Below are 24,334 nucleotides of genomic sequence, written 5' to 3'. Positions count from 1 at the left end.
TGCAAGCAACGGTATCTGCCTATAGAGACTTGGTGACTACGTGATTTTCTTTTCCCGGTCTTGCAAGTCTTTGCCCAGAGCATCAAATACCAGAGGCATGATGTGTTAACACCACCTTTCCTGTTGAGCTGTGCTCTACCATTCCACACTAGGCTTCCAAGAAGTTGTATGCCTTTGGTAATTCAGCCTGCTAGAGGCACTCATAAGGCAAAATTGAACAGAAACTGCTGTATTCCTTTCAAATGAATCCATGCAATTTTTAAATTGTCTTTCAAAAATACACCAAATATACCCAGGGGAAATAAACTAACAATGTGGATTGCTGCCTGAAATCATTATACAGATAGCTCAGGGCATTTAGCCTTGTGATGAAAGAAAAGAAACAAGAAGAGATCAGCAGGCTTCAGAGAAATAACATGGTTTAATAAATTGGGCACTTCCCCTTCCGCAACAGAAAGTTTGACATCACTTAGATTTATAAATACAGTAATGTACATGTCGGTTTTCCCAATTTGGAAGTCCCTACTGATAAGTTCAATATTATACAGATACATGCCTATAGTAGAGGGCTAGCTACTACTCTCATTTAGACATAACTGCAGATTTGTGACATTTTAAATATTTCACTGCACAGCTTTGTAAGAAGTGATTTTACTGCAAATAAGACTACCTTCTCATAAAAAGGCATGTACATTCAAGAGCAGTACTGAAAGACAATTAAAGTTTTGCTTTGCCAGTGTATCAGGCTAGATCAATTCTTGCTGAGGAACAACACAAAGAGAGGTAATGGACTTCAGGATGTCTCAAAGCCAGAGAGTTAAGAGCCAAACTGTCTAAATATATAGCAAGCCTCAAAATCCTGAGAAGCTCTCTCTTATTTAACTTCAACAGAATTTAAAGGGAACTTGGGCACCATTTGTAGGTGAGTATAGCTTGATGAAGCTCTGAAAAATAAGCCTTTGGGTTTTTTAATATTTTCTTTAAATTAAATATTCATATGATAGTAGTTAAACAATATAGTGGCAAGTTTTAGCATGTGCACTGAAATGGTATTTTACTACCTTCAAATAACCAGCAGGATGAGATATCAGAGACATTAGTCCTGACTGTATTATTCTTCCACTGAAACTACACCTCCAGTATTTCAGCATTACAACAATTTGCACTTGCATCATCTTTTCCCTTATTAAAAAAAAACAACACAACTTGACCAGTGTTTCTACAAGCAACTCTTGCTCAATTAAAATGATACATCCAAACAGATTTATGCTACACCCTGTTTTGTCATTAAAGTACTTAATTCCAGGCGATGAGCGTATGTGGGTGCCTGCTCATGACTCTGAACTCCTCCTTTAAATGTATGTTCCAAAGATAATTTCCATATAGTCAAGGTCAATGGAGAGGGAGCGGGAAAAACTGAATTGTTAAAATTTCACAGAAGATATTAAGAAAGTTATGTACAAGGAAAGAGTTTGTTTCAATGCTAATCTTAGCAGGATTCAAATCCTTATTTTTTGTATGTTTTAGTTTTTAAGGCTTGAAATCTTGGAATCCATGAGAGACAGAATCACAGGGTAGAAACTACAGTGTGAACACTAAACCAATAATAAATAATCTGGAAAGTTTTCCCCTAGTTAAATTAATAAGATGCCCGTAAACATTTATAGTACTAAACCTGCCAAATTACACCTAATAGTCACTTGCTGGTGTGATCTCACCAGTATTTCCTTGGTTTGTTACATATCACATCTCTACATGTGAATTTCAACAGAAACACTGGCTGTTTGAGGGGGGACCCTCATACCTAGTTGCACAGCTCCCCCCCGCCCCAGCAAAAGACTAACGGGGAAACAAACAAAATGAATAAGTGAAGAACAAAAGTCGACAGATAATGACTGAGGTGATCTTTAAAGTGACCTATACTGTACTTGAATTTCCTTATTTACCTACATCGTGATGATTTTAATAACACCATCTACTTGAAAAAAATTACAGAAGGCAGTTCTAATTATACCAGAAGCCCCTATTAACAAAAACAGTGGCTGTGCCATCACAATAGCATTCTCGTGCAAAAACAACAAGAACTTTACAAGCAGGACAACACACTTGCCAGATGGATGTAGCTATTTGCATTTTACAGATGGGGAAACAGAGGCAATGAAAGCCAAACACGTTACCTGAAGGGGCTTTGCCTCAAAGTTTGACTCAGAGGCAGCTGAGCAACATGACTACTGCTTCAAATGCTGATCATTACTCCGCTGTCACCTTTTATTCCCTCTTCTACATTTCTAGTACTCATTCAACTGCACACCCGTTTTACTTTTAAACAATAAGCACTAGGGCGAGAGGTGCATACAATATTTAGCAAAATTGAGTCAGGGCATCTAAGCACCATCACTACACAATGAGAGTAGTAACAGTCCTAAGCCTGGCTATAGGCTGGATGGGAAGGAATGATTGCAAGAGGGAATTTTTATTGTAATAAAGCTCATTATATATTACTCTGATACTTCCAGTTTGCATAAATGATGCACAACCTCACCACCCTGAAGCATCTTTGTCGTCGTCATAATGTTTTTTTTCCTCCAGGTCAAATAAGCGTATCTATTAGAGATTAAGACATAAACACTAAAAAAGAAGGAACAAAAAAGGGAACCATAATTAGGAAAATCTCTTTGAAGACAATACCAAAATAGTAAAGCAGATACTAGAACAAATGAAACATTTTATTACAGTGAAGAAATGCTTACTGCTGTGATCTGGCAGATACCACGACATACACAAACCTGAACATTCATGGAAGACCAAATGGGCTTCTACAATTTGAATCTGAACTTTGCTCCTGGACTGCTTGAAGTGCCTCTTCCAAGCAGCACTCTCTTCAGCCTATTTTCCATATTCAGAAAGAATATTTACAAGTCATGGAAGAAAATACTGATCGTATGTTTTAATGGATAACAGCTCCTTGGATAGTCTGAATCTCAGTGTGAGATGTGACTTGCTTTCCAATATACTGGAATTAAACACACCTCATAACACCCATTACTTTGGCTTAGTTTCAAGAGGTTCTCCACATCCCACCCAGCTGGCAGACTATGAAGCCAAGCCAATGTTTAGGCCAGTAAAGGTAGCTATGGGAGCAAGATCTGGTTTGGAAATAAGCTATATCAAGTGGGTCCAGAGGAGGGCCACGAAGATGATCAGGGGGCTGGAGCACCTCTCCTATGGGGACAGGCTGAGAGAGTTGGGGTTGTTCAGCCTGGAGAAGAGAAGGCTCCAGGGAGACCTTATAGCAGCCTGCCAGTACTTAAAGGGGGCCTGCAGGACAGATGGGGAGGGACTTTTTACAAGGGCATGTAGTGATAGGACAAGGGGTAATGGCTTTAAACTGAAAAAGGGTAGATTTAGATTAGATATTAGGAAAAAATTCTTTACTGTGAGGGTGGTGAGGCACTGGAGCAGGTTGCACAGAGAGGTTGTGGATGCCCCATCCCTGGCAGTGTTCAAGGCCAGGTTGGATGGGGCTTTGAGCAACCTGCTCTATTGGAAGGTGTCCCTGCCCATGGGGCTGGAACTAGATGGTCTTTAAGGTCGCTTCCAACCCAAACCGTTCTATGTTTCTATGATTCTATATCCTACCAGTATTACCTTTCTGTAACATGACGAAGAGCCTAATTTTACGTACTGTCTTCCTCAACAGGATCTTTTTGAATGGCAGCACAGTCCTTTTACTCTTAATTTTGGTAATTTCATCAGGATATCTCTTTATAGCTTTCTTCTTGCTAATTACTCGCTACCTAGCAAAACATTAGCTTTTGGTAAAGAAAGGCACATGGAAAACACAGTCTTTACCTTGGTGAACTCAGGCAATATAACCACATTGCTTGAAAACAAATGCATTCATGCAACTCAGATGTGGTCACCTCTGAGTCACAACACAACTCCCACATCAGCACACAACCTCCTGTCATTTGAGAACCTCATTAAACCTATCAACACTTGTATCTCTTCAGACTGATAAAACGGGAAAAGTTTCGAGAAGGCGATAGGCTTTGCTGTCCCCTAGCTATAATCTGCCGAATTTGGGAATTCCCTTCATAGTCGTTTCCCCTCTTAATGTTAATGGACATGGCACAAAGACCATAGATTCCCACATTTATTCAGAATTAGGATCCTCTGTTTGAGAAAAAAATACGCAGTTCACAAAGCAACGTAAAGATACTTGTTCTCAGCAGAACTGCAAAACAATAAATCTTCAAACAAGCAAAAAAAGTCTGATTTTTCAAAAAAAAAACATTTTAATTACTGTGTGGTTTGCTCAGTTTTCTTTTGAAGATGCTTAACATATGGTATGATTTACACAACACTGGTAGTGAGCTCAAGACAGAAGATTCAATACTAGCTGCAGAAGCATGCACCACACATTAAGATCATTCTTTTCATTAGCTGAGTATGACCATTTAACTTTGCGTATATAGCTAATTCCTATAGCTAAATATTCTTTTAATACTAAGAAATGGGTTTTTTATGTTTTCATATGTATGGCTTGTAGTCGTAGCTGATGACACAGGAGCTGCCAAGGGGCGGAGATCACTTGCTTCCTCAGACAGGGCAGTCCTCTCCTTCCAGATGCGCACTTACACTCCTGGCTCCAACAATCTCAAGAAAAAAAAAGACATTTGTGTACAAGGGAATGGCACTTTACAAGATGTAATCTTCAAACTATACAGCATACAGACTCCCGCTGGTACCTCCCTCCCTCAAGTGTCTGTGCAGGTCCCTTCCGAGGTGCCCCCCGGGGCTCAGCCCCCCACAGCTGTGCCAGTCATCAAGCCACTGCAGAGTCACCTCTCCCAGCAAAAGGAGGCATGACAAGCAGGTTGGGCAAAACCCCTCAGCTGTCTGTTTTCTTTCCAGAGCTTCAAGGAAAGAAGTTACAAACTGGGCCACATTCTACAAAATACTACAACCTTCAATAATATCACACCTTTTGGCATCACTCAGTGCCCTGCACCTCCCAGTGCTGTGACCGCTCTGTGCATTCAAATACAGTGTTATTTCCTTCCCAGTAAAAGCAGTTTAAAAAACAACAACATATGGCTTGTAAAACAAAGTTAAAAAAAAAAATACCACAAGATATACTAGCATCAGTTTAACTGAGAACCTCTTGCTCAGTTCTCAGGAGTTCAGAGAACTCAGCGGTTTCTTTTTTGACAAAAGATAGTGTTAGTGGCGTAGGTTATCTGCACCGCCGTAGCTATTGGAGCAGCACTTCTCAGTCTCTGGGTCACAAGTAGGTCATAAACCTTCACGCAGCAGTTTGCAAAACAACTAAACACAATGTAAGATTTTTTTCAAAGATAGGCGTATATTCCTAGGTGTGGAAAGAACTAAACAAAATCAGCACTGGAAAAATGATAATAATTCAAAAGATTTGTCTCATTCTTTTGATTGCAAATGATAACTACTGTGGTAGCACTCCACAATGCATTTGTGATTAATTTTTTCCCCCAAAGAAGTTAGGCAATTCTCAGTTTTTTTCCAATAAGTTTAGGAGGCCATATAAATGAAAAAAACCTTGAAAAACACTGGTCTAGATGGCCTCACCATCAGGGTTCCCTGTCTGAAAATCTAAGAGTCACGGGTTCTCACCAGGCAGATGCTGGGGATCCTGAACTAGAGGAGAGAAGAGGAAAATTGAGATCACAGATTTCCACTCATGTTGGTTTTAGGAACAATGATATAAACTGTACAAAGAGGAACTCTCTATTCTGTGCTGAAGTATTGAGATATGTGAGAAATACATATCATTAAATATTAGAAATGATGAGTCAAAGAACATTGGAAAAAAGTGATTTATGGCTTGTATTTTAAAAGAGTACCTTCATAGTACCTACCATTTTCATATTTTGGCAACATTTACGTTACTCGACACTTAGGATGGAAGAGAAAAAGCCCTTGTTTAATTCCTGATAATCAGTGTCAGTCTAACACAAGACTGCTTGCTGGGATGCTCCCCCAGCACACAAAGGCCTGATGAGGACAGATGCAGAAATACCCAAGTAGTTCTTTACTGTGACCCATCCACCCAACTTGACCACATGCAAAGAACAGCAACAACGCAGCAGTTTGTTGTCTAACACAAGGCAGCATATCAAAGCAAACCTTAGCCTCATTTTTAATTGGACAAGATCCTAAATGCACTTAAAATGAAATCTGGGTGGCATTTAGGAGCTGAGCCGAGGAACGCAATCCTCAGAATTGCTGCCCAGTCTTTTACACACCTAGAATTTGTGGGTGTCTGAGTGATGCCATTGAAGTTGTGCTGCCCGTACCCAGGTTTGTTTAACAGCTTGCTGCCCACTTCAGCCCTAACCCAGTTCTGATTCAGGACTCTCCAATTTGGCAAGAACCTCAGCATGCTCTAACCCAGAGCACAAGCTCAAACAACACACAACATGCACCAGTCTCAGGGAGCAATTCCTGCTGCAAACGTTGCCCTCCCCTTCAAATCCATGCACTGTTTCGCAAATAAATCAGTAAGTCAGTATTTAAACCATTCAGCAGAACTCAAAGACCTGTTGTAATTTTCTTACCAGACTGAGGCATCCAGACATACTCCCTCTTTTCCTCTCCCAGCAGACTCCTGCAATCCTGAAACTGCAGGCTGCTTCAGAGTATTACAGAGGGAAGATGAGGAGTACTTTCTCCCACAGCTGAAGCTGTGCCACTTCATCCAGACCAGGAACGAAAGCATCATTATGCCCAACCACAAAGGCCCTCAGCTCTTACTGGGAAGAAGGCTGGGCTTTGATTCCCACTGCATGCACCCCAGACATCATAACTTCTTCATATGAAGTGCAAAGTCCTTGGACACTGATGCTGGACTGCCTGAATGAACAGGCTACAGTGAATCAGCAAGCTCTCTCCTTGAACCTCAAACCTGTTTCTCCAGCAGAAAGAGAAGAACACCCATTTCCACCCTACAGGAGCCTCATGACCAGAGCAGCTTCAGGGACAGTGCAAGATGGGAGCTTGAACAACCACAGGCTGACAAAAGAATTGAGCTTTGGTGTTACCTATGTCCTTTTGTGGCCTGAAGCTGCTTTCTTCCCTACTGGCATTTCACCTCATGTTAGCCAGCTCTAGAAATCACTTTTTTCTCCTTGTGAAGACAAGAGAACAACACGAGTTTTGTTCACACCATTAGAACAACTTCCAAAGCTAAATTTTCACATACAGTCTTAGTTCTTCCTGTCATCCCACACCCGCAGACACTCCAATTGTCTCCCAGTGAAAACAAGCTCGTTTTCATTTCTGGTATGAACCGATCATACTAAAAGTTGATTCATAGTGAAAATTTTGAAACATACTATAAAAAGGCACTTGGAAAATTTAGGAACAATAATGATTTTCAAAATAAATACAGGATCATTATACTCATCCATACTGCTTCTCATTCCCTGCTGCCATGGGAATTGCACTGAGGGACATGCCAGTTTGCAGCTAACCTTCCCATCACCAGGACCCTTACCTACAGCATGCTGAGGGGCTGAGATCCAGGAAAAAGCAGGTTTACAGAGGAAAAGTAAAATCTCATCTGACTGGGATTTGTTATAGGAGGCTGGAGAGGAATAGAAGGATCCAAGCAAATACCACTTTCGTACATCCTAGGAGGAAGACAATGAGTCCATAATGGGCATGGGATTGCCATCCTCCTTGTGATATCCAACAATACAATTACGGTCAACTGTAGAACTGCTTCAGATTTGTTGATATCTTATTGCCTAGCCAAGGAAAAAGCTGACAGTATTTCTGAAGGTGTGTGGTCTGTTATACAAATAATATAAAAAGATAAGGTGTTTCAGAGAGTAACATAAATCAAGAGGTTCTTCTGGTACCATCAGAGTTAAAACCTGTAACTTTAATACAGAATATTTCAAGTATTATCAAGCAGAGATAATCAGACTTTGGTTTAATTGCTCCCTTTGTGAAAAGACTTTATTAAATTAATTAACCAAGTTATCTTCTCAGAGCACGATCCATTACTAATTCTAAAATTATTGATCTTTTCATTTGGAAGTCATTGTTTGGCATCAAACTGCTAGCAAGCTTAATAAAACTCAAGGACTCCTCTAAGGACCTAAGAGACTGGAAAATGAAAATATTCCTAAGTATGCTCAGAAATTACCATTATACATAGTCATCTTGATCCCAGGCAAGGAAGGCAGTAAGAACTTAAGTAACTATTGACAGCACAAATCCCAAGTGAGCTTACTATGAAAAAATTCTCTTTTCTCTTGTCCAGCCGACACTGACTTACATACTAATCAAGTTGCATCGCCAAGGGTCTCCATTTTGCCCTCCAAGCTGTACTTCACAGGAACATGCATACAAACCCACAGCATTCTCCAAATCACACTGACTTTGTATTCCTTTCTCACACTCTACTTTGGAAACCACTAATCACAAAGTCTTCAGCTTCTGTGCAAACAAAAAGTGATCATTACCAATTGACAGGGAAGCTGTTGTATAAAATAAGAAAAAAAGCTTCCTGAGTACCCACAGACTAGCCTGAGTGGAAAAGCCTATTAAAATAGTACTACTAGCATTCCTAATAATCTACATAACTACAAACAAAAAAGGAAACCTGACTCTGAAGTAATTCAGGAGAAGTAAAACTTACATTTGGACAATATCATTGAAGAAGTAGAAGGGTTAAAGGAATCATAAAGCAATACATATCAAGTGATGAAAAGTGCTGAAAAAATAGTTACTGGAGCAGGGATACAAGGCAAAGCAGATTTACAATGATATTCCACATACGCAATTATTCATTATCAAAAGGAAGTTTCATTTACACTACAAGGTAATTCACAGAAGGCGCCCAGAGTTCCTCTCCTTCTCCTTGCTCTTTTAAACTACCTTCTTTGCCCTCACTTCTTTCCATGCTTCCTCCATTTCTCCACACATGCCATTTCCACAAACAATGGCAGATAGGCATTCAGGTGGAATTGAGGCCTTTCGGATAATGTCTTCCTACCTTAACTTTGTCAGTGTGTAAGTTTGCATAGTGACCGTAGGACCCCAGGTAGCATTGGCCTTAACTTCTACAAGAGAGATGCACAGGCTTCTTTCTTCTTAGCGGACTACCTCCTTCCCAGAAAAAACTCACCAGAATATCCAAATCTTTCCTCTTGAGAGCCAATACCTCCAAGCTTTCCCAGGATACACGTTAAACCACCCAGTGCAAAATTGCAAATATGACATCAAGAGGTAAAAAGATAAATAAAGCATGCATCAAAGCAACATATCTGTTGTTCAAAGATAACAATAAAAGAAGAGAACTCCTGATGTCCCAGCTTGACAGAAGAACTCACTTTTTGATCTTGCTATGAACCGGTGCAGAAGATCCTCTCCCCAGCAGCAGGGATGGGCATGGACCCTCCATTAGGGCCAAAGAGGTCTGGGCACAGGCACAAACTGCAGCAAAAAGCCTCAGAAGGGAAGTCCTCTACCTACAGGGCACTCGTTGTGACCTGCTTCTGCATTGCTGAGTGGTCGCTCTACCTGTACCTGCCAAAAAAGCAAAGCTAGAGACTGCAGTATCAAAAGGCCATACTGCCACAAAAGCAGAGACCTGAGCCCAACTCAGTGGGAGAAAACTGCATTTTCTATAATTCCTGATTTCTCATTATTCTCTACATGGCAAGTTAATTACTTTTTTCTAGTTGATATCATCTTGAATTTGGGTGAGATATGTATCTTCACTTTATATGCATTTATACATCTGCACATATGGTTCATTCATTATTGGAAGGGGGAAAACGGTAAGTTTTTCAGCAAGTGAGAACAACTGAACAGCCAACCCCTCCCCCCCATCTTTTCTAAGCATAACAATCGTTCTTTTAGCTACACACAAACATAGAGCCAAGAGTTCTTTCCAGTATTCATAAACAGCTTGTTACAACATGTAACTTCAGGACAACATTGCTGTTCCTGTCTTTTTCTCCAAATAGAGGACAGTAAGGGATGTGACCTGCACGCACAATTGCTGATTTATGCTGTGCTGACTAGGAGGAACTACACTGTCAGCAAGACAATTTTTCATGATTACAGTGTTTACTAGTCTCACTGAGACCAGAAGTCCATGTTCTGAATGTAAGAAGAAAAGCTATGAATGGTTCAGATACAAGACATAATGCATGTATAGCATGCACAAGCTAAATGTCTCCTTTATGTAAAAGATAGATGACACATACTCTAATTAAAGGTTAGTCAAGAAGTATAATGACTAGAGGCCAAACATAAGAGATGATAATCTTGATTACAGGTTGGTCAGACAGATCAAAGTAATAAATTGGCTCAGTGTTCCTAGAAACAACTTTGTGAACTTTTGATGAGAAGATTATCATGTCGTGAATTCCTTCTCCATCACTTGAGACTTTTTGTTCCCTTTAAATAGCCCACACAATTTAGACACTTCTTATTCTCCTGCTTTGACCGGTGCTAAAACACTGGTGAAGTGGAATGAAATGTTACACAGTGAAGATTAACCTTGACCTGCCAAACTCAACAGCGGCTTGAAGCTTCCCTGGCCTGTGCCTATCCATACCCTTCAGGGCTGCAGCCTGCACCCTCACTGTACTACTGTGACTCAGTGCAGCTGAAAAACTTCCTTCCCCTCCATGGGCTGCCCTAGGCTCTTTACTTCCTTGCCCCCTACTTTGCAAGCATCATTTCAGCCTGTCCTGCCTTGCCAGTGTGCCTCACTGAACTCCTCCACTGAGTGTGAGCCACAACTCCTTGCCCCTGAGCTTCATCTTTCAGCCCACGCGGCTGCCTCCTTCACACCTTCCTCATGTGTTAGCTCAGCAGTAATCACTGCATGCCTCCAGCCATCTCCTCCAGGATCCTATCCACATAGCTCTCCTCCCGAGCTTCCTTGAACTGACCTAGACCATCTCTTTCTTCTCATCTCAGTCCTGCTCCACAGCAGTTTCCCTCACACCTCCAAGCACCATCGCATCCTTCCTGGTGTGCTAACACACCCCACTTACCCTTCTTCCAAGAGCACAGAGCTGAGCCACATCCCAACCTCAGAAGGGAACCTCTTAGCCCTCACCACCCTGACAGCATGCTCTGCTGCTCCACGCCCTCCTCTCTCCCACCTGTGCTCCTCAAACAGGCCCCCCCACTCAGGCTGTCTTATCTTCCCATGCACACCTCAGGCCGTTCCACATTCAGCCATACCTCAACCCCTTTGACCATCCAACTCGAACACCCTAGGACCACAAGCCTCTTTACTCCCCTCCTGCAGATGAAGTGCACTTCCCTTCCACAGTCTCCAGCGAGCTTCTGTAAAGCCCCAAGGTTCCTCCCGACTCACTGTAATGTCACAAGCGACTCCACTCATTTTTCTGCACCCCTTGCTGTGAGGATCACACCCTGTTCTCCTGCCTCCACAGCCATGGCTCGTATCCAGCATCCTGCACCCCCAACAGCTGGTTCCACAGCTGCTCTCCATCCCAGCAATTGACCTGCCTCCACTGCCACCGCTGCCAGAAAGTGGGGAGAGGAAGGAGGGAAGAGGGGAATAGGAACCATCTTCCCAGAAACTGATCTCTGAACCTCAGATGAAGAATGACCTCTGATTACCCTAGGTTTTGGGAATGACACCTAACTGAACTTTTTTCTCATGGCCCCTTGAAGCAAGCCTGAATAGATATTTGCATCAGATAATAGGAAGCATAGTATCATCTTAATAGCAACCACTCCATCATATAGCTGCTTTTCTAGGTTAAGCAGAGAAACAGCAAGCAAAAAGGGGATTGGAAACCTGTTACTGTCTTATTTTATTGGGATGGTATGAACTACCTGTCTTCTTATCATTACAGATAGCAGTTATGTAAGGATGCTCAGAGAATGAATACTTAATCTAAAAAGAAAAATAAATAGTTACCAAAATTTATTTAAAGTCTGAAGAAAAAAGTACAGTGCAATAGTTCCCCCTACTGACAGCACGAAATCAAATTACTAATCAATGTTATTTCCTGGATGGTCCTCAAATTACTCAATGTCCCAGTGTGGTACCTACACAAGCTTACCGGTACAGAGCAACCACGTGAACATCAGCTACCTTCGAAAACGATGAAGATTTGCCAAATGGTAGAGAACAAAATTTGAGAAAACTGATTTAGGGTTGATCCCTAAGATTACTTATCACATATACAATATGACAATATGCAGTCCTATGGAAAGATTACAAAATGTGTGTGAGTGTATGTGTTCTGAATGGAATGCCAGGATATCCATCAGCAAAAACAGAACCATAAGTAAAGTGCAGCTGTATAGCTTCCGATGCTTGCTGAAATCTAAAGAACAGATGGCAGGTCTGAGCAGAGACTTGCCAAACTCTGGCTGTATTTGGGGACCAACCTCTTTGGACAAAGAGCAAGTCTGACATTCAGTCTGGTCCCCAGATCCCAACAAAAGGCAGTGAAAATATTGTCATTCTGCTCTAGTGTCAGCTCGTTTGAGCCAGTGGCAGCTGAGTTAAATCAGAACCAAGAACAGCCGCTTAGAGAAGTCGAAATGCAATTTAGGACTAGATGTGTGTCTGGTCATGAACAGCAAAAGAAGGATTCCTCTGGCCTTGTATGCCTAGCCTTCATTTCTGGGCTGTAAAGCTAACATGATTTTGCACTCTGGTCATTTAGCAAAAAAATAAGAGGCTGAAGAAAATCCTCTAGTACATTATATTCTCATCTCACTTGAAAAAGGTAATAAACAAATATGCAATGATACAACATAAAAGAATAACAGAAATAAATAGAGAGTCTATTGAAATATGCACTGGACCACACAATTCTATAAATTAGGATTTTGCAGACTTCTGTTATGATCCTGGCCCTCTGTATACAAATGCACCCGAAAAATTGCTAAGTGCTATTAAAGATAACACCAAATCTCATTTCAAGCACGTGTCCGGTGAATATGGTGTCTACCCAGCTGATATTCAGCCACAGGTCAGCTGCTGACACCTGTATACGATCTTCTAGAAGTTGCCTACGTATCAAAGCTTCTTACCTCACTTTCAATTCTCCCTCTGCTCTGTCTGGAAAAACATAATTACACATCAACAGGGACACGCACCTTCCTCTTAACTGCATCTCCAGCACCTGGCGTTTTCACTTGAACAAGGTTTCATGTTCCTCCCAGCACACAGAGAGCGTAATACCACTCGGTCGGCTCCCTGGCGGGTTCTGTGAGCATGCCTCTTACTCCAGGCTTGCACAGCCTGGCGCAGAAAAGCCTCGCTCATGACTGGGGTTTCTGGTAAGACAAAATATGACAAATAAAACAACAGTCAGTCAAAAGGATCCTCTTTAGGGCAGATTGCAGCTGCTTTGCATCACGCCAGAGCCACGATCCTAGCACTCAAGCTCTGTGCCAAGGCAAGGTGGATTTGAAACGGTCATGACTTAGCATTTTCTACTCACTTTGGTTTTAGCGGCGTTGCACCTGCCACTACAGAAATCCTCTTTCCAACAGTATACTTCTTTAGGGAAGACATACTTGGAGCACGTCTGTGTTGCCATAACCCTTGCTGCAAGAGCATTATTTACAGATATGACGTCGGACCATTACGCCCTTAGGACAGGGAACAAATCTTTTACTTCGGGGCGAAGCTCCTGCATCCCAGGCACTACCCGAGATGAGGAACGCTGCAGGAAGCCACAGCGCACGCCGTTTCCCCGTTCTGCCGCCGAACTCCTGGAAGCACGGCCCCGCGCCTGCCAGCCCGTGCTCGTTACGGCCCAAGCGGGCGGAGGGGGGGTGGTCGGCAGGGCTGGGCACGGCGAAGCCGGCGGCTCCCTGCCGCTCAGCCCAGCGGCAGCCGCCTGGCTCCCCAAGGCGAGTTAACGTTTTTTAAGTCTCCTGAAGACAAATAACCTCCTTCGCCCTCTGAACTTTTCCTAGATAATCGCCACGCCTTCTCCCTCTCCGATCCCTGCCCCGCACGCTTCACGCCACCTGAACCACAACCGTACCGAGACCCCGGCGGGGGGCCGGGGGGGTCTTTCTTTGGGGGTTCTGGAGCGCTGGGCCCGAACGCGGCGCCCCGCGCCGTGCCCGGAGGCCGAGGGCCCGGCTGACGCACAGGAAGGCCGCTGCCGGCGGGGCCGGGGGCGGGCGCGGCATAAAGCGGGCGGCGGCGGCGAGGCGGGAAGGCGCCGGGCAGGAGGGAGCCGCCGCCGCCGCCGGCAGCAGGGCTCGGCCGGGACCCGCTGGCGCAGGCAAGTGGGGCTCCCCGGGGGAGAAGGGCCGGGGCCAGCGCCATGCCCATGCCCATGCCCCCGCCGGCGGGGTGGAGCGGGTGGGCCCGGGCGCTGGCAGGGGACGGGCGCTGGGAAGGGCGAAGCGCTTCACTGCCGGGGGCGGGGGGCGACGGGAGAAAATTCACGCAGCGTTCGGTGCCGACGGTACCGTTAGACGGAGGCTCACAGGGCAAACCGGCAGCCTGTAAGCGAGCGCTTCGCCGCCGAAGAACGGGGAGGTCAAGCGGCTGCGCTACAGCTAGCGCCGCTGACTGCGTCCCGACGCGGGCCGGGCCGCCCGCCGCCTCTGCCGGCTGCCGTCGGGGCCGGCCGGAGCGAACTACAGCTCTCGGAGCTCTTCGAGCGCTCCTGCGCGGAGGGAAAAAGGATGCCAGGAGGCATCGTACCGAGCACGTTACAAAAAACCCATTTGCGAGCTGTACCCCTGTGCCTTGCAAGCGTTCGCGCGTGTCAGCGTCCCTGGGTGTTACGGAGAGGGCCTAAGGGGGCTGCAAAATCTGGACAAAATCTTGGTGCTCCACGCACCCCCACCCCTCCCCCCGGAGATTATAACATTAAGTTTTCTTACTACTCTTTTTAGGATATCATAATCACCAAAATTCACCAGAAATTGCAATGAAATGTCCCACTGAAAGTTGGGACTGGAAAGTCCCACTGAAAGCTTACAAATCCTAAATTTTTTTCTAAGCACAAGTTATTAATGCGTCGTGATTTGGTTCCCTGTATGTATCTCAAGAAATAAGGCCTGTGATTCTGTGTAACTATCAGTATGGCAACAAAGACAGCAAAACGCTCCTATGTGTTACTCCTTCTCCACAATTTAAAGAAAGAAAGTACACGTTCAGGCAATATTTTTGCCTCCCTGAATGGAAGTAATAAAGAGGCGGGAAATGTCACTGGGCACATTTCCACTGACGTTACATACAGCATCCTTCATACCACACACACAATCATCCCATCCAGCCTTTGTTAAGGAGAAACTAAAAGCTGTCACTTTTACTTTTGCATGAGTAAGTACTCAGGACTCCATTACACCTTGAGATACTTCATCTTCCCCCCCCCCCCCCCCCCGACTTAAGAAAACGCAAAATGAAAGACCACAGCATTAAAAATATGATGTAGTCTCTAGTTCAAACTGTTGACATTCTGAAACTATGGTTCAGAATAGGAAATAGAAAAGCTGTTTATAAAAAGGTCAACTTTCTATAAAAGCATCAATTTTGATAAAATATCTTTTTTTCAGGAAAAATTTCTATTAAAAATGTTCAAACAGATGTCATACGTTGACCTACTGCAGTGCAATCTTTAGTCCATGACTGGATTTTGTGTATTTTGTTAACATGAACAAACATCCTAACAAAAGGGAAGACAACCTCTGGTATGGGATCAGGGTGTGGGCAGAGCCCACTCGAGGACGGAGATCGCAGGGCACAGGCCCTAGGGCATCCCTCCTCTCTGCTCAGCCACGACCGCCTGCTCTCAACCCTACCGCTGACTTTTTATCTGCATGCCACATCAAGAATTACAGCCTGGCGTAGCCTGCCCTGAGGCAACGTTTTATCTTAGTCTTTCACCGCACTGAAAAAAATGACAATGAAAATGGTGTTTTCACCAGCGGGATTAATGATGATGTGGTGCAACCCTAGAGTGCAAGTATCAGAAAGGTAATGTTCTCCTAAGTGGAGAGAGAGTCACTCAGGCTGAGCAGTCTACGTGGAGAGCATGCTCACCCAAAACAATCTCTTTAATCCATGGAGAGGAGCAGGCATTAATTCAGCCCACCTAAAATCTGGAACAACCAAGCTTCTAACTCCAGTATCTCAGTAAACAGCCAAAACGTACTTGGGATAGTTTTTTCAGTAAGAATTTCAGAGCCTGGCAATGAGTGATGCTACTCTTGCTTGTCTTATAAATGTTGTTCATAAAACAAACAGAAGTCTCCAAACAGAAGATGTGGGGCTCTAGGAACAGCACAATAACATACAACCATTATGGCTTTAGGAAAAATTTGAGTGGTATGAGTTCACTGAGAGAGCAAATTCATTGCTTTCTACTCTTCTTTCATAACAATAGTTATACCTGGATTTGAAGAGTACAATCCTAACCTACTTCTCTTGATGAGAGATGCTGTGTTGATCTCCCTGCTTTAAAAGCATCATACAGTACCCCAAAACATTTGCATTAAGGAAGGAAATTGGCAGAGGTGCCCATTCAAGTGTAAGAGCTAGAACTTCTTTTAATGGTCTTGCCTTCTTTTCTCCCTCTTCCCCTTAACTGACTAACTTTAGTCACATACCACTTGTTTTGAAAGACAGAATAAACAAGAACATTAAAGTATATGATAAGAACTACAGTGAAAATAAGTGATTTATGCACTTTGGGTTATTAATTTGTATTCAACTTTCAATGGCAAACATGTTTAATCTTTTGCAGTATGTCCCAATGGAGTCAAGTTCAACAACTGGAAATAAAGTTTTTGGAGCAGGTAGACCAATTCTATGATGATAACTTCCCCATGGAAATCCGGCATCTACTAGCACAATGGATAGAAAGCCAAGATTGGTAGGATTAAATTTACTTCCTCTCATATGATTTCAGTCATGAACAATTCTTTCATTATCTGGCAGATTTTATAGTGCTCATTTGGGAGCTGGGCAGGCACCTGCACTTCAAGAATAGTATTCCACTAGTTATGGATTTAGCCTGTTGAACTGTCAGAGTTTAAATTTAAGGCATGCTTGGACGTGAGGTTTCATTTGAACTTGTTCCTAAACAAGATCCAATAAAAATGGTCTAGCAAATTAATGGTATTACAGGCTTTTCATAGAAAAAAATAATGCAAGTTAGTTTTCAATGGAAATGTTATACATTTACCTCTTGCAGCATAAAATTATTCACTTGTCCAAAACTGCACTTAAAGCAGGATATATAATTTGGGGGAACAAGCCAGCTACTTTCAGGAACTGTTCTCTAGAAGGTGAATTTATGCACAAAATTGGATCAAATTCACTGGATGGTTATCTTCAGAAAATTCAGAACTAAATGCCAAAAAAAAGTTTATATTAGTCATACCAGAAGGAGACATCTAAATTTTTCAAGCTAAATCCACAAGACTAATGGAAGACTACTGCAAAAAAAAAAAAAGAAAAAATCTGCTAAGGAATATAATCTTTCCTTACAGTTTATATCTCAGTGCTTATGGGGCTGTAGGAACACGGGAAACATTAAAATCTCCTTTTTGCCAGATTTAGCAGGCATATCTCAAACAGGCATCTGCCATCTGGGGGGCAAGGAGAGACGATATCCCAAGGACAAGGATGCCATGCAGTCCAAAGTCTGTCTTCCTCTATTTTGCTCGCTAATGTTATTGCCCTTCGTGTATCAAGCTGTTCTATAAACAGCAGAACCAGTAAAGCCTGGTTCTGTGAGTGTTTGTGTCCTTTGTCCCCTACATACCCTTCACCAGTAGCTTCAGAGTCTTCCCGTATCCCCAAATAGTTTGGCCGGGCAAAGGCTCATCTGGTGCCTGGTGTGAAGATATATATCTGCTGACTGGCCATCTGGCTGTTACCTCCTGGAGCAAGTTATTACCGCCATTTGCCTCAGTGGAGGCACTAATTTGGATTCCTCTCCTCTACCAACCTGCCAGTTTTCTGTTAAATTTGTAAGAACATACTATCTTTTAGACTCCGAGCCCAGTGTCAACTTTGTCTGAAACTGGGCAGTAAATTCAGAGATTGTATCTCTGTGACTGACAGAGTGAGAGGGATGGTATACATAAGCCCATTTGCTCTGAGAAGTAGGCTAAAACTGTTTAAATATTCAGTGGACCAAAGACTAGAAAACTCTGGTTGTCTCCCCTCTGGCTGACTCCATAGCCTGTGCTAAGAACATCCTCACCCTGTCTTTATAGCTGCATATCTACATGAATATGAATAAAAGGATCATAAAATCAATTATTCACAAACCTCTAACTATATGCAAGTCACCATATATTTAAAGCCTTTTTTTGCTGCCTAGATTTCTGAATGGATTATAATTTTCTGTAGAGATAGATTGATACTTCTTACGACATTTTAAACACACATGGTTCTCATTCATTGATTCTTCAGGGAGGCTGCATCCAACAATGAAGCAATGGCAACGATCCTTTTACAGAATTTGCTAATACAAGTGGATGAACAGCTGGACCGGGTTTCACAGGAGAAGAATCTTCTCTTGATACACAACCTGAAAAGAATCAGGAAGCTGCTGCAGGTGGGTCGTTACTTCAGATGACAAATTGCATACTCTTACTGGTTTCTAAAGGTAGTGCCCAACCTCTGTTGAACACAGTTTGTTCCTGTGCACAGCTCAGAGCTGTCCTGATTGCCGTAGACTGCAAGTAGCTATGGGAAGACCAAGCCTTCAATAAGATAATTCAAAATAATAATCCCACTGTCTGTTACTTTGTGGAACAATAATTCACATTTTCATGCATGCTGCTCAGATACAAGTGCTGTGACTTCTTAGCTCTGTGTGTATCTGTGTTTCACTGAGCTCTTAAAAATAAGACTGTATAGCGCTTATGGATGCTCAGGTTTATTACAAATGTAATTACCACCTTTCAGACACATACAGATATCTAACTATGGAATGAAAATGCATATTTGGGGCTTAAAGCAGCAGCCCGAAAAAGGAACCTCTGTAAATCATTAGCATGTTTGCTATTTTACGCTTAGCTGGGATTATTTGTTATGAATGGCTTAAAGGATTTTCCGTTAGGCTTCTGCAAAATGGTATTTATTTCGATTGGCTGAATGTTTCTCTAATAATTGTTTATCTAAGGCAAGGATTCTCAGAGTTCCACTTCATTAGTCACCTACTTCCTGACATTTATCTGTCTGCTGCATAGAACAGATATGCATCTGAGTTTAATGAAAGTTTGGGGGTTTTTCTCCTCTTTGATGGTGTTTTCCATAACTACTTAAATGACAATTATATTGCTTGCAAAACATTTTCTTTATTTGAGAGATATATATACACACACACTGGTCTGGAAAATCTTAGCATGACCTTGCCAATTATTTTGTTCTCTTTATGGCTGTGTGTCTTTCTATTCTTTATCCTAATGGTGGCCTCTTAAAAATGTGACAGTATTTCCATCGCTACTACTTTTTCTTCCGGTGTTATGCAAGCAGTCTCATGTAACTTAAAACTAAAGTTGCTTTTTGTTTCTTTTCTGGGTTGTGTAGCAGCACTATCTATAATTTCAGTACTGCTCAAACACCAAATTTACTTCACTGCTGTTGGAGTTAACTGCAGAAAGGTTAATTTGGTTATTTCTGTCATGGTCTTGGCATGCTTTACCACCGTAGGGCTGAGACAGAGCTGCATCACCTTAGTAAAGGCATTCTCCCACAGTAGCGTACACGTAGAAAGAGCATTTCAGGGCACTGAAGCAAGCAGTTCATTGGTGTGTTCCTGGCTTAAAAGACTGTGCATTTATGATTATACCATCACAATGTGCACATGCAGAAGGACTGGTATATATTTACATATAGGCTCTACAAAATTTAAGTCTCTCATGGTTCCTTCTTCTCTTCACACCGTTTATTTTATGCTAAAATTTTTACCAAAACTTGAAGTGGCAGCTCTGCATGCTCTGTGAAACTTGGCATACCGAGACAAGTAATCAGGCCTTGGGCACACACACAGGAGTTTATGTAATAGCCAGTGTGGAAATGGCCAGAATGAAAACGATTTTCTCTAAGTCCTGGCATGTTTGGAAATTATATTATGATGTGCTTCCCAAAGAGCACAAAGCAAAGGAGGCTTATTGCAGAAAAGCAAGAGAAGGGGAGTTTTAAGTGATTTCTGATTAAGTGGTTTCTCAGGTGGCAAGGATCTGAGTCACAATTCCAGAACAAGGCAAAACACTCGGGCATCCCCATTACAACTGCACAACTAGGTTACAGTCACCATATAGTACTTACAGCAGCAGCAGAGCCAGCACCAGAGCTGGTCTTTTCCTTCTCTAGATAAAGCAACAGTAAAGGTCCATGTGGAGTTGCCTAACGCATCATTTCACTTGATTGCTGGCTCCCAAAAGAAATGCCACACAAGTTGTGGCATGCACCAACTTGTTTATCACCCTGTAGCACTATAAGGCTGTGACTTAGCAAGCTTTCTCAAGCAGCAAGGTCTCTCTGCTCTCTTGGGTTGCAAAGGTCTGTAGGTTTGCAGTCTAAAGCATTATGAACTTCTTGACAGGACATGTGTGATGCTGGAATTATACCACTTAGTAAAAAGGATCTCAGTCTTGAGCGTTGCAGTAAAATGTTTCCAGCTGAGCAAAAAAATACAACAGCTCTCTCCATCACTATTAATGTTGGCCTTTCTCCATTATATCAAGACAGCAGATAACCTGCATTTAGATAACAAGCTACTCGTTCAGTTTCAAAATACACACGCGAACCACCAGATACTGAATGACACTTTCACTATTAGAGCTTTTCCTGATTTCTCATGACTGTTAGCACTATCACCCACAGTCCATTCTGATTTTCAAAATAATTTCTATAGGCTGGAGTAGGCCCAGACTCTTGCAATGGGTTTATTATTGTTTTGGATAAGGCAAATAACTTAAACTATGTCTTAAGAAGTCTGTGACACAGGTATTTTGGATTTTTGTGTAAAATATTGTGTTACAACTTCTAATTTTTAAAACATAGATGATAAATGCATTTTCAGCCAAAGTATGGGCTGCATGTTCTATAGAGCTGCACAGGCAGTCTCCTGAGCTTCAGCTGTTAAAATTATTTCTTTATTGGTTAGGTAAGTAAATCAGGAAAAAAATGCTATAGTAGCTGTAATCAGCTGACATCCTATCCTTGTTATTAACTGTCAAGTATTATTAATGGACTATAAACTGTATATGACACATAGTATGGACAGTATCTGCTGTAATGTCCTTAAATTTGACTATGCAAATTATGTAATGATGGGTCTAATTTTTTTAACGTATCACTGATTGTATTGTATTGCTGAATATATGACAAGTTTGTAACTGGGTATTTGGCTCCCCACCCACCTGCTGGATGCACCGGCAGATACCCAGCTCTTGCAATTTGAGCTAGTTCGTGACAGTTTCATGAGACAACACCAGAAAAAGGTGACTGATGTACACGGTACAGTGCCATGGTCCCTTTAGTCCCAACATACCACCATGAGAAAGGAAGACTGGAACGGTACGCTGTAAAACTAGAGAGATTTTTCACCAACTTTGATGGGGAAAGACTGGGTTCCAAAATAGGAGAGGAAGCTGCATTTGTAAACATCTTTTTATTTCTGGTGACTCTGTGAACAGTGTTGGTTTGATTTTCTCTGAAGGTTAGTTACCATGAGCCCACCTTTATCTCTGCTTTGCTCTCTAGCGCACGCACTTCTTTGAAATTTCACAGTTCACTCCTCTTCCTTCCCCTCTATACCACACTCACAGACGTAGACACATGTACAGCGTGTACACACACAAAGCTGTTCAACCTCGATACATGATCAGAGTGCAATGTTTGTTCATTATTTTGAACCAAATTGTGTTACAATACTAAGTAATAATAGTCAAACTTGGTAATGCTGGAAACCAGCATTTATCACTAAGTATGCAGAGTAGTATGCTGAGTTATGGTATAGGTTACTAAATACTATGACAATAGCAATAATAAAACAATTAAAATTAGAGAACACACAAAAGCCATTCAAAAGCAATCTGTAGTTCTTGACAAAAAGCAAAATGAGGGACTAATGTTTAATTAGAAATACAGCTAGATTGTTAATGAAGAGCAGCCTTAGAAGAGGAAGCAACACACACTTTACAAATGGCTTGTGCAGCTGTTTGCTAGACAGCAAAGGACTCGTTAGGATCAAGATTGCTGGTGCTGTTACTGAATCTGGAGAGAATTATGCCTACGAGTTACCAGCACCACAGCTGAGCACACCCCACCTGAAAGATCTTCCTAGGATTCATTTTTGTTATAAAATGGAGAAAATGTTCTATTTTGAGTTTCACCTGAAACATCTTTACGTAAACATCTTAGTTGCCCCGTGAAAATAATGATGGAAGTAGTGGAAGAAGAGAGAACTTGCCGGTCTCATACTCGCAATACAAAGTTTTGGGCAATCTTAGGCGTTGTGAAAGGCAAAGAGCAGAATTCTTAGCAGGAAGATGGGTCTGCCTGGCACCCTTGCTTTTAGGCCACAGGGACCATCCCAATTCTCTCACCATTAGAGAAATAACCATGGAATGTGGCATTTCTGCTCAGACTGCTGACATTTCCAAAAGTATCTTGAGGCAAAAAGAAGCATTGACCAGGAAAAATCCGATTTGACAAAGTTATAAGCACTTGAAAAAGTGCTGAGAAACTTAGCTAAGCAGCTGAGGTTACTGCTAGTTCTCAGTAATTTGCTTCTCTATTTCTTGCTTTCATTGAAACATCGCTTCTTGACATTAATCTGGTATAAATGCACATATTATATTAAAATCAGGGTCAGCACTTTAAGTTAAAATCCTTCATATTTACTTCTTACATTATTATTACTTCTCCAGTCAGTAAATTGGATTCATTTTTATAGCAGAGCAGCCTTTTGTTGCTGTGCTCTTCAGTGGGAGACAGTACAGCGCAGTCACTTGCTAAGGTTAAATTCTCTGTCTGTCTTCCTGCAGAACTCCTGCTTCTCCCAGCGGTGGTTCTGGAAGGGGTTGAGGAGAGAAAATGTTTGGTGGCAGTGGGGGAAGGAGGGGGGAAAACTATGTCTATGGTTCTTTCTCCTGCTTAAAACCTAGATGGAGAAAAGCAAAGCAGATTAGTCACAAGGAGATGGTTTGTGCTGTTACTATGACAACAAAACATAAAGGGCAGATGTTAAGCTCAGAAGAGCTGCCTAGCACTTCTAGGAACCAAATTGCAGATGCAGCAGTCGACACAACCTTAGCCCATGAACAATTACATCTTAGTTTTCAGAAGGAAAGTTTTTAAATGACAGTGTACCTGTCCCTGAAGTAAGCTCCTGTGCAATACATGAGTAGATTTAGTACACAAAGATGACTGGTGAAATAAAGAGACACTCATGTAAGACAGGCACTGTCCATGCTCCTGACTCACATGCCAAAGCCTTTCGTTAGGGGAGGGCAGCCGAGCTGCAGTGCACCAGGGGAGCCAAGGCAGGGGAGGCTCAGGGTAGCCTGGGAATCAGAGGTGGCCACTATACCCCAGTGTCCCACTGCTCCATTTAGGGATGGTGCTGGTGGGCAGTTGCCTGTGGGTCTCCAGTGCTGTTCAGCTCGGGGATGCTCTTCCCCCCCACTCCAAGCTGGAAACACTTGGAGCACTCAGCAGGTACCCACTAGAGAAGATGTAGCTCCGTAGGAGGCAGCCTGGCCCGTGCATGGGCTCAGGTGAGCTCCCAGGAACTGAAGAGCCACTGGCTGTGCTGCACACTGCGATGGGTGCATGACAGCTACATCAGGAAAAAGCAGAAATTCCCAGAATTGTCCTACTCATAACTGACGCTCTCATTTATGCTCTAGCCTCAAGATAACTTTTGAAAGCAATCCCTTCTCATTAATGGCAACATGCATCTGTGTCACATCACTGTTTATGGTATTCAGGGGAAAATCTGATTACATAAATCTTCCTTTATAAAAGTAAATTAACAGATTTCAGGAATAAGAAGGGCTGCTCTGCTCATTTACCATTGAAGCCTGAGTTAATGAGCGTGCTGTGTGCTCTGGGGAACAATTTGCTGTAAATGATACATATTCATGATATTCATTTAATGCTCACAGCAGATTCTCAGGTACTGGTGAACTTTATCCACTCACCAGGCCTGCTAGAGCCTAAGATGAGGTGAGAGAGGGCAATGGGTATTCTGCCTGAAGGAGCAGGTCTGCGTGCACACCATTAACACCTTGGGGTATGCTTACAAAGGGAGAGGTCAGGCAGAATCACCAGATT

At 42.6% G+C, this 24,334-nt stretch overlaps 1 protein-coding gene and 1 long non-coding RNA gene across 2 annotated transcripts in view; one reads left to right on the top strand and one right to left on the bottom strand.

Moving 5' to 3' along the window:
• Positions 1-13,640, bottom strand: part of LOC128143873 (uncharacterized) — a 35,398-nt gene extending 21,758 nt beyond the window's left edge. The window contains exons 1-2 of the long non-coding RNA XR_008235912.1: positions 13,503-13,640; positions 13,090-13,335 (exon numbers count right to left, since the gene is read on the bottom strand). This is a non-coding gene — a long non-coding RNA (uncharacterized LOC128143873). The remainder of the gene's footprint in view (positions 1-13,089; positions 13,336-13,502) is intronic.
• A 472-nt stretch (positions 13,641-14,112) lies between these two features.
• The window catches only part of STAT4 (signal transducer and activator of transcription 4), a 43,450-nt gene continuing 33,228 nt past the window's right edge, over positions 14,113-24,334 (top strand). The window contains exons 1-3 of the mRNA XM_052791504.1: positions 14,113-14,300; positions 16,776-16,904; positions 18,455-18,599. Coding sequence (XP_052647464.1) covers positions 16,777-16,904; positions 18,455-18,599 — 273 coding nt within the window. The 5' untranslated portion in view covers positions 14,113-14,300; position 16,776. The remainder of the gene's footprint in view (positions 14,301-16,775; positions 16,905-18,454; positions 18,600-24,334) is intronic.

The sequence above is a fragment of the Harpia harpyja genome, chromosome 7 (genome assembly GCF_026419915.1).
Source record: "Harpia harpyja isolate bHarHar1 chromosome 7, bHarHar1 primary haplotype, whole genome shotgun sequence".
Classification (NCBI taxonomy): Eukaryota; Metazoa; Chordata; class Aves; order Accipitriformes; family Accipitridae; genus Harpia; species Harpia harpyja.
This window is presented reverse-complemented; position numbering and strand designations above follow the sequence as displayed.